Below are 13936 nucleotides of genomic sequence, written 5' to 3'. Positions count from 1 at the left end.
AGACCTTCACTAATTTGTTTCGGTCATGTTTAAGAGCTGATTTTTACAGAATTATTTCTGGTCTAACATTGCGGGATTGTTTGATAAATGGATGTTGAATGGAGACATTTGTGGTCTGGAAGCTCACACTGTGTACTACCTCCTGCTTTTTTTTTTTTTTTTTTTTTTTTTTTTTTTAGTATTAATAGAAAGTCACAACAAAGAAAGTGCACTCAAAGCCCACGTTTGATTGTGCAGTTTAATTATGAAGTATGAGGATTTGCTTATTGAGGAGTCTCGCTTGTGGGAAATGTGCTGTTTATCATTTTCATAACCCCGTGTTCACTGACAAACGTTTCATCGTAGTCTTTGTAGTCACTCGACATGTGAAACTGAAATTTGACAACCGCAAAATATGTGTTAAGCTGTAATAAACTTTCAGTTCTGCTGACAGCAAATTTGATCGTTTTTGATTTTTGCTATTTATCATTATTGTTGTTGCCACTTAACGCTGACTCACTCAAGTGCACAGTTTGAGCTTTCAGGTGCAGGTTTTGTTGTTCCTTTTATACGTGATAAATCAGCAAATTGTTATGTGACATAAGATCTGTTCTAGAGTTAGACCGGTATTCTCGTTTGCTGACCGATAGTTAGCAAGAGTTAAATGGCATCCAATTTGATGGAGTTTCTACTTTTTTTTGTTCTGTTTTTATGAATAATAAATCAGCTACAGGAGTTGCAATCTGCTCCACTCAAAGTAATTGTATAAGCATGGGTTTCAGCAGAGATGTAAATGCAGTTTCACAACAACAAGAATAAAGTCTTGGAAGTCTTGAATGCTTTTATTCTGTTTTGAATTTTGGGGGCTTTTATGCTGTTAAAGTGGTCAAACATCAATCCTGAATATAAAATGTTGGTCAAATCCCAGTGTCAACCTGTGAATCCACTTTTTACAGTCCAAACTGCCTAAAACGTTGAAATGTTCATTGAATGATGAATGTCATGAAATTTAAACAGTATTTACGATAAGGCTCTTCCTTCATGTCCTCATCACACCACTAACATATAACATATACAGTCTATGACCATTTTTAAACAAACTGCTAAAACGGGACTTTTTCCTGCATTTAATGCTATTACGTTTCTGCTTTTCCTGATTATACTTACATACTTGAGCAACACTTTAAATGGAGGACCTTTATTTGTACATTGTATTTTTGCGAAGTGGTATTATTACTTTTATTCAAATGAAAGATCTGAATTCTTCCTCCACCACTGGTTAACGACTGACACATGACTGCATTTGCAGCTGCAAGCCGTCAGTGCACATGTTTACCTGTAGGGGGCAGCAGTCACTCTCAGAACTGTGCACACGACGCGGCAGTTTTCCACGAAGAAGAAACGACTCGGTCGGTGGAGGGTGGAAAAAAAGGAGAGGCACTACTCCTGTTTACAACAACATAATGGAGCCAAAATGGTCAAATACCATCTACAAGCGTGTTTTATTGACTGGATTTACGCTATGTATTGCACTAGGTGAGTGTTGAAGCCCAACCTGGGTTAAATTTCAATTTGGAAATGTTTGATTTTGAGCTCATCATTTAAGGTGAGATACTAGGTTAGCTAGCTAGCGATATTGTAACGCATCTCATGTACGGGGACACCCCTAAGTGAATACACCCAGAACCTTTTTCACTATCTTGCTGATTAACGTACCTTTGTTTACCGTCATAGCTGAGACGGGGTTTATTATGACTGAAAACATTTTCTTACCCATGTTAGCTAGACGCTCCTTGTTCATGTGTCGACCTAACGTTACAGGTAATGTTTAAAGGAATAATTAAATTAGCTAAAATCGAAATAAGTATTGGTAGAGAGTGGTGGCTACCGCCCTTGGCAGTGTCGTTCGTTTGAAGGTAAGGATCAGATCAAGCCTGGGAGTAAGGTTAAATTGTGTGGCTAACCAGTAAGTACACGTTAATATTTAGCTTAAATATATGGTGCTGGGCGTGTTGGTGTTTGTCGATTTGATTTGATTTGTGTCTTCTGGTAATACAGAACATGTTTTCCAGTGAATGTGTGTTATTATGGAGGCACCCTGGGCGCTAAACAACGCCAATTCAAAGTGTAAGATTTATGAATAACGGCGTTGTTTGTTGTACATTTTTCCACGGTAACTGCGTGCCGTCCGGGATAGTCGTTTACAAGCTAACCGGCCCAGCAGCTCAACGTTATTGCATCTACACCATGAAACACCGTCATCGTTTGCATCGACTAACCGTTACTGTATTTTGTTAGCACACAGCGGCTTGAAAACAGTGAAGGTGGCCTGACTTTGTACCTGACTAGCTTAGCGTTTCAAACATCTCATTTCCTCTTTGGCTAACCTCTTCGTGACCCAGATCTGAAAGTTAGCAATATGCACCTCTGGATTCAGGCAGCAACGCAGCTGTATGTACTTAAGATTCACCTTGTCATTATGACAGCGGGGCTTTTCATTGCGTTGCTAATTTCAACAGTACAAATTCTCAGCTCAGACATGAACAAATCTGGTGTTTTGCAGAATGCAGACATGTTTTACACCCAGGTGCTCAGGTGCTGTAGACTGAGCTCTAGACTGAAGAAGAGTCTGGTAAGACAGGACGAGTGTGCATTTAGATGCTGCAGATTTCAAAGTCGATTAATTGATAATTAATTTGCCATTTAATTCTGGACAACTTAAAGCATACAAAAAGTCTAAATGGAAATGCACAGAGGTCATAAACACCGGTAGTGTCAGTGTCATCACACAGGAGGAGATGGATTACAAAAGCCTCTTCTGTTTCATATTGTGAAATTGTCTTTAACTGATTACTTACTGGTGACTGTGATAACAGTTTCTTTTGTTTTTGGTGCACATTATTCCCTAGAGTCTGAATCTCTGTCAGAGTGCTTTAGAGAAACTTTGGCCTAATTGCAGTGCAGAGTGCAGAAGACAGAGACTGTTTAAAGTCCCGCTGTATTTACATCCACTCAATTAGTTCCTCATATTGTGACAGCGGATGTGAAAGTTGTGTGACTTTGTTTGGCAATGTTGTGACTGGGATTTTGGAAGATGTCCACAATTGTACAAATCTCTGTTATTCTGTGACTTAAAGGTGAAGATTCTGTCAAACATTTCAGAGCTGTCGCATCAAGTCATAAATCAGTAAGCTGTGCCATCAGTACTTTACATTTCTAAACCCAGTCCTGTGAGAGAAAGCTGTTTCTTCTTTGTGTGTACTCTATTCAGTATTTGTTGTAGTCACAACAGTGGTTGGATGCAGTAATGCACGAAGAGTATAAATCAATCATAAGCAACAGTGTTTTGTTGTTCAAGATTGTACATAGTGTGTCCACTTTGTTTTGTAAGAACCTGGCCGATCCAGTTAGTTACTGACATACCCTTGAATTAATAATAATAAGAAAAGGAACACATCAATTCTCACACTTAAACTGTCTATGGAACATTAAAGATATCATAATGTTGAAAATGTGTCTACACGTCTCAGTCAGAAGTCAAACTAAAACTGTATTACACCCATCCAGCTCATTTAGATTGTTCACGAGCTGACCTCCACTGTTTACTTTGCCCTGCACTACACAATGGCGTGTATGCATTTAGCACAGAGCCGCTCAGCAAAGGGTAAACAAGAAGTTCTGAAACAACATCCAGCGTCGTAAGGATCACAAAAAAACAACAAGAAAGTTTAGAAAGGACGAAGACAAACAGAATGAAAGCACTAGATTAAACATGTTCATTTGTGGGGGAAAATTCAGTAACTTCTGTGCACCTTCACACTAAAAACATCTGCAGAGCCACAACAACCTGTAGCCTGTTATTACTGCCACAATAACTTCATGCTATGTATTAGAGACAATTAATTAAGTGATATAAGGGCAGCATAGTGAATTAAGGGCCCATGTTAATAGTTTAAGGATATGAATTATTAATTTATGAGCGTTTTTTTCCCTTGATATTTTCCAGACCTCATAACAGTGTGTCAGAGAGATATTGATGCCCTTCGCTATTGATTATTGGATCAGTCCTTTGACAGTTTTGAAACAGCTTTAATGAGTTGAAAGTATTTGTACACATATAAAGAATTCAGCTGCAGTTTGAAGTTGCTCTTGTTGCACTCACACACAAGTCCAACAACAACAACTCACAGGAAGACAGAAAAAGACACACGGCTAGAAACAATTACAAAGCTGACCAGTGATCAGTGAAAACAACAACAATGACCGACAACCCACCGTGTCTGTATTCAGGTCAAGTGGCGCATTTACTTCTCCGTGTAAAATACATAAATTACCCTGTTTCTTTTGGTTGTTCATTAAAATATTTAATTCTTCACCTTATTTTAATGTTTTCTCACAAACTACTTTAATCTGCTCACCTGGCGTTTCCCCACACAAACACACACCAGCCTACACCTCTGCTCTTTGACTGTGCGCGCACACTCACGCACACACACACACACCAGATTGCTCTGCCCTGACTCTTTATGTTCGCTGTGTGGCTTCTTTATATCTCTCCCTGTGTCTGCTCTGTTGACTTTCTTCATCAGCAGGATGTTTTATAAACTCCTCCACAAATCTTGGCTCATAAAACAGAAAAGTGTTGATATTGTGGCAGGCCGTGACAGATAAATGATCGTATGAGAAACCCTGAGGTTATCGACACCAAATGACTGTAACGGTTAACGGTTTGCCACGTGATCATAGTGAGCACTGACATACACAACGATGGATGATGCATCTCCGCTTCCTCCTGCTATACAAAACTGAAGCCAAAAGATCCTGGATGCGATACGCGATATCGCACTGCCATCTTGTTTTTGTGACGTCATTTGGAGCCAGAGTCTGTGCAGTAGCGATCAATCGGTGAAGCCGTGGGACAGAGTTCAGTTGACGTTATGTTGGAGGCGATCTTTAAACAAAACACACAGCAAACCACTGCCATGCGTCGTGGCATGTAAACGGTTAAAGTCTGATGCAGCCTTACTGAAGAAAATATCACAGCACTCAAGGGTAACAATATTCTTCTATTTTCGTTGTCTCTTGTGTACTGTTAAAAGGTGTTGCTCTTTGAGCTAATCCCTGCTAACTTGTTTTTATTCTCTCGTTTCACAGTCACAAAACGTGCATCAGCAATCGACATACACACCGACCCTGAGGTGATGATGCAGAACGGCACCACGGGGACCCTTCGATGCACCTTCAAGTCGAGCGAAGTGGTCAGCAGCGCCACCACGGTGAGCTGGAGCTTTCAGTCGAGTCAGCCCGACAATCAGTTCTCCAATTCGCCGTACGTGGTAAGTGCTTCCTGGTCGTATCCGCTCTGGGGAGATTTCCCACAGCTACAGGATGTTTTCCTGCCATTGTTTTATCTGCACTGACACACGAAGAAAGGCTTCAGCTGCTCCTCGGGATAAACGCTCGCTGTGATGATACACGCTGGGTTACAGCTTCCCTTTCCAGTTCAATCTCAGTGCAGACAATCATTTGTACTGCATATTAGATTCGAGACACTTTTCACTGTATTTCTTTTGTCAGTTGTTTTATGATCACTCCTGCTCCCACCTTGTGTCACAATGTGACAAATTATGTTCATGCAATTTTTTTGTGTTTGCTGCCCTTATCTTGTGTCTGGTTCGAGCATCTTAATTTCCCTTCATGAAGTGTTTCAGCATGCCTGTTTATTTCTTATTCTTGTCGTACGTTGACAAAACAAACACCAACACTCGGTACACAGAAAGCAAATTGATTTGTTTCTGCCAAATTGTTTCACACAGCGGGTGCTTACCACAGATGTCCTTTTCAAACTGTCAGGATTTACTGTCAAGTGCTGAAACCGTCTCAGTCAGCCTCAGATAGCGTAATTAATTGCACGTGTGATTGTGACTCTGTTACCGTTTACTGATGTGGTCTGTGGTTCCTGTTTACCTGAGGATTTCTTCACGGAGAGCAAAATGTCAACCGTTTATCCTGGAGGGGCGTGGAGGAGTGCGGCTCACGTCTCGTCCACAAAACCCGACTCCTCTTTGTTTACACATCAGTCAGGCTGGGTGGAGGCCTACCTGTCTGCTGTGATCTCCGGCAAACATAATGACATGACTGTGAGCTTCTTAAATTGCAATGCAGTCATGCCAGGACAGATACAGTACATGCAGTCCTAAGATTTGGCGCATGTCCACACTAAGCCGGTTAAACACATCTTTTTCTCTCATTTTCAGCCCTCTGAACAGACTAAAATGCTAAAATGAGCCCCCTCTTCAGTAAGTGAACTTTTCCGAAATGGTCTCAAAGTGTGTAAAAAATCTTAAATCGTCAGCTTGGTGTTTCAGCGTTCACGGATTTACAGGGATTTTGTCAGACGGCGTTGAGATTATTGTTATCATTAAATGTTGTCAGCACGGGTTGTTTTTTATGAGACGCGGCTGGCGTGTTGTTCTTACTGGTTCAGTCGCCCGACAGCAGAATAAGGAAAGTACGCGAATGAGAACAACCATCAGTGTGAACTTTGTTGCAGCAGTTTTCAGTTCCAGCAAAAGCTGATTAATCTTCAATGCCTTTGCTTTTGCTTTTGTGTGTAATGAGCTTTTAAGTGTGAGTCCTTTGCCTTCCTGCCAGGATCTGGAAATGCGGATATTTGATAGTGAGGAATAAGATGATATCAGCAACCTTGATAAAACAGTTTCAGTCTCAATGTTCTTCCTGTTACTGTAAAGTGAAAGCGATATCAAACCAAACTGCAGAGTAAATTTATCCTCAGACTACAGGAAACATTTCAGTTCAATAGAAACTGTTGTTGCTTTATGTCCGCTGATGCTGCTGTTAAGTAACAAGGCCGAGGCGGAAATCCAGATCAAAATTGCGTTGACAGACCTTTAAGTTGCTGTGATTGAGAAGAAAAGCCGTGTTTATTATATGCAGAATCTTCTTGACTTGATGATGCGTTTTCTTGTTGTGATGTAATGACAGCAGTTACGGTTAATGTGTTTTGAGTTTGAAGAGTTATGGCGAAGTTCAGCGAATGTTTGAGAGGAAGGAGATGAGGGTCGTAGATGTCTGCTGGCTTTGATGATTTCAGTGTTGCTCATACAGACCTGCATGTGGTTTAGTCGTGCACAAATGGTTGGCTTTCATTTAACTGCTTCAGTTTCAGGGCCCGATTTGACTCGAACTTTTAATTAAAGGTCCCACATTGTGATCAGGTCCAAGCAAACTTCAGCACCAGGATCCAGGGATCTGCTTTGGCAATTAATGTTTTCAAAATGTATGAAAACCGACGAGTCAGAATATTTCATTTGATTAAATTTTCAGTCAGTTGACCAATGAATTGATCAGCAAATTGTTGAAGCTCTAATTATAGATGTAACGGGTTGTTATGATGTAACACGTTACACACAATTTATCATTAGGAAATTAGGAATTTCATTTGCAAAGCTATCAAAGACAGTTTAATATTTCTAGTTGTTTTGTCACTGCGCAGCTCTAAGTTCTTGTTGTTTTATTGATTTAAATAGAAGGAACCGACTTAATAACACGTATGAACTTTGCTTCAGTTTGCACAGTTTAACCCGATTTCCTTTCTCTTTGCAGATTTTCTACTTCTCTGCGGGAAAAGCTTTCCCAGGCCCAGCTGAGTTCAAAGACAGGGTGCAGTTCGTCGGAGACATCAACAAGAGGGACGTCTCGATACAGCTGAGTCCGGCTCAGTTCAGCGACAACGGTACCTTCTTCTGCGACGTGAAGAACCCACCGGACATAATGGGGACGGCGGCTCGAACGGTGCTCAGGGTCGTCCTGAAAGGTGAGTCCTCAGGCTTCTTCTCACACCGAAATCCAACAAATGTTAATTAAAATAAATGCATTCTAACAAAAATCTGATGAAAAGATGAGGTAAACCATCTTAAGCTTGAAGCAAGGGGCTTTTCTAAATGCACCTGCGGACTTGGCCAGACGCTCGTCGTTTGTGTTCACCCACTCGCCGACTCCGCACACACACACATGCTGATTGGAGGGTGTGTTAAAACTGCCTCGTAGTGATGAATCTGTTTCCAGGCAGAGAGATGACTTTTCTCTGTCAGTGTGGCTTTCACTTTTCTTTTCATTTCTTCTTTTTTTTTTGTTCACTTTGATCAAATGTCCATTTGGATGCTGATGATGGGTTGCACCACCTAGAAATAATCCAAAACTGGATTAAAGTATGGTTTATCTGAAACTGCTCCTGTACTGAGCTTTAATTGAACAGGATTACCTTTAAATCTTCATTAAATCCCACTTTAGTCATCGCTAAACCTGAAACATCTCCTCCCAAAACCAAACGTTAAACATAACAAGACAACATGTCAGTGTTTTTTGTTTTTAAATTCCGGGCTGTGACACGTCACCAGGCCACATGTTGAGCAACACAAACAAGAAATGAGTGAGGGAAAGTTTATCTTGGTTACCTGGCAGGAGGAGGTGTGCCTGTTCTCCCGGGTGGCAGTAGAACCGGTCGCCTGCGTGCTGCTGCTCAGCTAATCAGCACTTTGTGGCAGTTCGCTCTTGCAAATTTAAAATATCAGTAAACAAATATCCAAACTACAACCGAGGTCACAGCACCACTAACCTCGCAGCTGCTTTAAAACAAAAGAATCCATCTTATTTGCACGTAGAAAGAATGTGAAACTTGAAACTCGAAATTAAAACAGGTTTTAAATCAAGTCGGTCTGGTGTCTCTTCCCTCCTCCAGCTGTGAGTTCATTTAGACGTCCAGATTCACACAAGCATGAAACGCACTTTAACTTAATTCGTCGTGATTCACACTAACTTTGGGTAAACGTTGCTGTCCGGTTAACAGAAGTTAATTCATACTTTGCGGTCAATCAGACGTGATTTCCCAGTGGCCGCGTTAGCGCTGACATTACGCTTGAATTAGCTGTTGTAGCTGAAGCTCTCCCAGCAGACTGAAGCATCTCCACCCTGCACTGGCCTGGCAGTGTGTTGGCACTGTCAGATCTTTTTGTACCCGGCATACAGCAGCCATTCCAGCCTTGCTAATCATTTTCTGCTTCTGTGAAGCAAACATGTGCATGTGAAGACTTGTTATCTTTTGACTGCGGGGGTTGCTTCACCTTCCAGGTGGGAGCCTGTTGTGCTTCTGGGAATGAAAAGAAACGAAAGTTAGAGCACTTGTTTGATTACTTCTCGAGAGTTCACTTTATTTGATTCATAAGCACACAGATCTTTTGTTACTTCTGAATGGCCACACATTGCAGCTAAAACTTTAAGGCCAAGTCACAGTAATAACAGTAATAAAACTTTATGTGTGCAGAGACAAGCGTGGAAAACCAGTTGAAAGTGCTGATGTGGGCTTCCAGACACTCAAATCATTTATGTAATTTGAAAGAAATATTTACATTTTTCTGTTGTATTTGAGTGAAACTAAAACAACATAAAAATATTTATGATGTTTATTTTCCATTTTGGGTTCCTGGAATCTTTATACTTTATTAAATTGACTATTATGGACTCACTTTTGGCTGAGGTTAACACGTGGGTGGGATAAGGACAGTTTAGAAAGTGCTAAACATGAATGCATCAAAAAAGTTAATATTCAATAAATAAATGTTGAAATTGAAGAGCCCTGAAGCTTTTAAACATGGTTTTCAGATGTGGACTTTATATTCTAAAAGCCAAATGTGTGTGTTGTGTCTGTTGTGTCCAGAGTCTCTGCCTCAGAGCAACACCACCGTCATCGTCGGAGCGGTTTGTGGTGCTTTATTCCTGCTCGTCCTCATCGCCGTGGGGGCCTGCGTTGTCATGAGGGTGCTTCACAACCGCCATGATTACGAAGGGTGAGCGTTCCCACTGATTGCTGACGCTAACTTCGCCACAGTAAAATGACAAAAGAGCTCACTTCAGAAATAACAGATGGTATTTTAAAAAGTAAAAATATTTATAAAGTTCAGCTTAATCCTCCATGTTAACGGTTATCAGCAGTATATAAACATCTAATAAATACTTTCTAACACACTAAAATAAAGCTGACCCATCAGAAAGTCAGTCAGTCTTACCTCCATCTTTAACTACACACATTCACAAAGTGACTCTCGTATAGAGAAGGTGCTGGAAGCTGAGTTTCTCAGGCGGATTTTGTCCTTCGTGTGATTCAGCTGGTTTCCTGAGTCTTTGTTTAGTCTTTCCAGTAATATTTTACTCCTTCAGAGGTTTAATCATCAGACCATAACACCCGGCTAACCCTTTGTGCATGGGAGCAGAGTCCAGTTTCTCTGTGTGTTTACCTGTGGGGGGAAAACGCTGTTCATTCTGGGCTGTTTGGATGATCTGGTGTTGTTACTAATTTATTTATTAATATGTTTGTTAAAGACACCGTCAAAAAAGTAGACTTTCCTTTGTGTACGTTGGAGTTAGTCTGACCACATCTGCCTCACGCTCTGCATCTGCCGTCTCTCCATCTCTGTGAGACGACCACATATTGACCCAGAAACGGGAGACGTTTACATTCAGATTTATTGCAAAGTGAGGTTTGATCGTGGGAGATTTGTTGGGGTTGCTGTTTGCTCTGGTGCCGCTCTCGCTTTCCTCCATCGCTGTGTGTTAACACAACTAATATCCGCTAACTCACCGACTGGCTTGTCAGCATGTCGTCTTGTCATCATTGAATGCATGTGTGTTCACTAACGCTCAGAAATAACCACTGTCTTCCTCATGTGTGTTCCTTCACCACCAGCTCTTATTGATGAAACGCGTTGGTCGACGAGACGCCGCGAAACATTTTTGTCGACGGAGTTCAGTCGTATTGAAATGTTAGAACGAAAAGCTGAATCTGCCTGTCTTACTGTTACACAGGGTCTTTACTAGAGGTGCACTCTGTCCTGCCTGATTTTCATGTTTTACTCCAGTCCATGGACTCAGTAGTCAAATACTCACACTGATGAAGGTACTGATCCGAGTAAAAATCAGTTAAACACAGGGCTGCAACTCACAATATTTTCATTATTGATTAGGATTATTTTCGTCCTCAAATTTATTCTTGGTTTGGTCTGTAACACATCATAAGATAGAGAAAAGCATTATAATTAACCCTTAAGTTATTATTTTTTTCGATAATAAATTACATAGAAAATACAACTTTGGGAAGGTGGAGAGGTAGAAAACTGTCAAATTCCTGTTATTAAATGGTTACGCCATACCAGGACATGAACCAAACAAGAGCAGTAACTTAACATAAAATGTAGTGTTATGTCAGCACATAAATATGGTAGTCAGAAAAGGAGTAAAAGAACCCAAGTTGTCATAAACTGTAGCTTTTGTTTAACCAGTGAAATCAGTATTTGCTTCGATACATTTAAATATTTCCTCAGCAGGAGATTGTTCTCCTTCCTCCATAAACCTTCTACATTCTGCCAAAGTGTGATAAATCATAAATGTATTCATCAAAGTAGCCTTATTTTAACGATCTGTTCTGTGAGATCTCCTTCAGTCGGTGCACCTTCTGGTCTCGGCGTCTTTCGCTGCTTTCGGTGTCTCTGCCGAACCACTGGGAGCTGCCGAGCACTTTGTTTGCATCCAGTGTTTCATGCTCATCTCTCATTGTTTTATTTTTGTCTTGTGCCCCATTATTTCTGTTTGTCTCCATTTGCCTGTGCGCACCAATGGTTGCTCGACACCATGGCAAATCGTAACCCTAAAATAGATGTACGTCCTTGGAAAGCGTGAGCACTCAGGCTCCGAAGCCACAAAAGAAGGTGGAGTCCAGCCTGGAGGGCTCCAGGTCTACCAGTCCCTCGGGTCCACTGCAGGTAGGAGCAGCTGGGGGACAGAAAAACCCTCTGGCTGCCACCATTTTGCTGGGAAAATGTTGCATTTGTGTTGTTTATGCAAAGAGGACTGAGATGATTTGTCTTCACCCCCTTTCACTGATTGAATGTGATGTGCAGTATCTGGTTTAGTTTGGTCATGGAAACCTCTAAGAGTTCAACACCAATAACATTTCTATTGCACGTGTCATCAAGAGAAAGTTTGCTTCTTACTTGGGCTGCAAAAATGACTAAATCTAAGAAAACTAACTTAATTAATCAAAACAGCCGCTCATTAATTTTGGATTGATTAATAAACTTAGCATTTCGACTCTGCTTTTTACATAATCACCTGTTTGCATGTTTCTCTAATTTGATGGCTCATCACTGAAATGAAGTCAATCGAAGCAAATATAAGAAACTGCGTGAATATTTCAGAAATCTGCCATTCAGAACGTCTACTGGAAAAGCACCAAAATGATCATTTTCTCAACAAACTGCTTGTGTGAGCTGAAAATGAAGGCCTTCTGTTCTGTCCTCTGCTTCTCGCTCTCGATTCATTTATGTCTTTCACCGACTTCCTTTCTGCTTCCTCTTACGTTCCAGGGCCCGGTGATATACGCCCAGCTGGATCACTCAGGCAGCAAAAACTCGTTCCATAAGATGGAGCCAGTCGTCTACGCTGACATTCGTAAAAACTGAAGAGGAACCGGGGACGAAAAAATTAAATAAGTAAAACACATTAAAGTATCAGACCTCTCTATCAGCTGCTCTTGGGAAGGGTGGGAATATTTCAACAGGGACAGAAATTGGTGCAGTTTCTTAATTTTTTTTTCCTTCCATCTTTTGTCCTCTGAAACCTTTATACTGTTACATGGTAAAGTGATGTCTCCATGTGCTTTATTGTAAAGACAAAAAAAGCAAAGAAACAGTACAGCGAACGCTCAAAGTAAGAAACGGTATCAGACAAGACGCTGAGACGCAGACAACGCTGATTTAAAAAAGGGAAAACCACAGCTCAGCGTCAGTCAAGACTTCAGTCACCCGAAACATGTAAAATAACACAAATATTTAAGAGTTCTGCAGCGGTGGTTGTCCTTAAACTGACACTTCGATTAACCTCCTTTTGAATTAACGCACAGCTTGTGCGAAAGGCTGCCGAGGCGCCGGTTCATCTCCTCTGTGGTTCACTTCCATGGGGTTCGAGTTTACGTCGCCTTCGGTAACTTTTTAACTTTGCATGCAGTCATGAGGACGTCTAAAAAACTAAATTCGGTACTCCTCAGAGAAGCCGTCTGATGTTATCGTATTACTGTGAATGCTTCAGTTTTCTGTAGAGTTCTGGCATGTTGTTGTGGTACCTTTCAAAATAAAATGCCTCCCATTTGAATTTCACCTCAGTGGAACATCTTTAACCAGTTCTTGTTTCCTGTCTATTTTTTTTTTCTAAACCAACTATGGGTGCTCTGAGTGTTTGTTTTTTGTTTTTTTGTTTTGTTTTGTTTTCAAAGTGAATATTAACACACAGGCAGTGCAACCTGGGTAGAGTTTTGTGCTTTCCGCCTGTGAAATGTGCATGTTAAAAAAAAAACAAAAACAAAGTGTTCCTCTGAGGTGAAATATCTGCTTCTATGAAAAGCTCACAATTGCTAAATACACTGTTTGCATGCAATTTACTAACGTAACACATTATTATGAAAATATCCATCCTTTTTTCCATCATCCATGTATTGTGTAAAGCTCTTTTTGTTTTTCCAAAATAATGGGCCAAATGTATTAGGTAATTTCTTTTCAGTTGCTTTTAAGCTTTAAAATACATTCCAAATTTATATGATTTGTTTTTTCTTTGCCTTTTCTCTTGAAGCATTTAAAAGCCAAATTTATGTTAGAATTTTATCTGTTAACGGATCGGTGACTCTTAAGAGTGATGTTTGTGTCGCAGCCAGACTGAAAGCCTTCAGCTTCCGCTTGTGATTCCAAATGCAGTAAATCTCCACGTCGACCAGTATTTGTATATAAATCGTGCTCCTGTAAGATATAGTGCTGTTTACTGTAACTCATTCCTGTGTGGTATGGCTGTGGATGTCTTTCCAGAGAAGGAAAGTAGTTTGCTGTAGAGGTCTAGA

General features: G+C 40.7%; 1 protein-coding gene across 2 annotated transcripts; it reads left to right on the top strand.

Moving 5' to 3' along the window:
* Positions 1-1358: 1358 nt before the first annotated feature.
* On the top strand, positions 1359-13469 carry mpzl1l (myelin protein zero-like 1 like). 2 transcript variants are annotated; one of them, XM_046410010.1, is made up of 6 exons: positions 1359-1515; positions 5134-5315; positions 7606-7816; positions 9716-9845; positions 11708-11813; positions 12417-13469. In XM_046410010.1, exons 1-6 carry the CDS (start codon positions 1443-1445, stop codon positions 12510-12512), a joined length of 798 nt encoding a protein of 265 aa, XP_046265966.1. In that variant the 5' UTR covers positions 1359-1442; the 3' UTR covers positions 12513-13469. The 2 variants fall into 2 exon arrangements, with proteins under 2 accessions (XP_046265966.1, XP_046265967.1); XM_046410011.1 differs by lacking the exon at positions 1359-1515 and adding an exon at positions 1547-1895.
* Positions 13470-13936: the final 467 nt, after the last annotated feature.

Source organism: Scatophagus argus, chromosome 14, assembly GCF_020382885.2.
Source record: "Scatophagus argus isolate fScaArg1 chromosome 14, fScaArg1.pri, whole genome shotgun sequence".
Classification (NCBI taxonomy): Eukaryota; Metazoa; Chordata; class Actinopteri; family Scatophagidae; genus Scatophagus; species Scatophagus argus.
This window is presented reverse-complemented; position numbering and strand designations above follow the sequence as displayed.

Coding starts and splice junctions, on each gene's coding strand:
- mpzl1l (XM_046410010.1), top strand. CDS start 1,443: ATGGAGCCAAAATGGTCAAATACCATCTACAAGCGTGTTTTATTGACT. Junction 9,846..11,707: donor AACCGCCATGATTACGAAGG/GTGAGCGTTCCC, acceptor ACCCTAAAATAG/ATGTACGTCCTTGGAAAGCG. Junction 11,814..12,416: donor GTCCCTCGGGTCCACTGCAG/GTAGGAGCAGCT, acceptor CTTACGTTCCAG/GGCCCGGTGATATACGCCCA.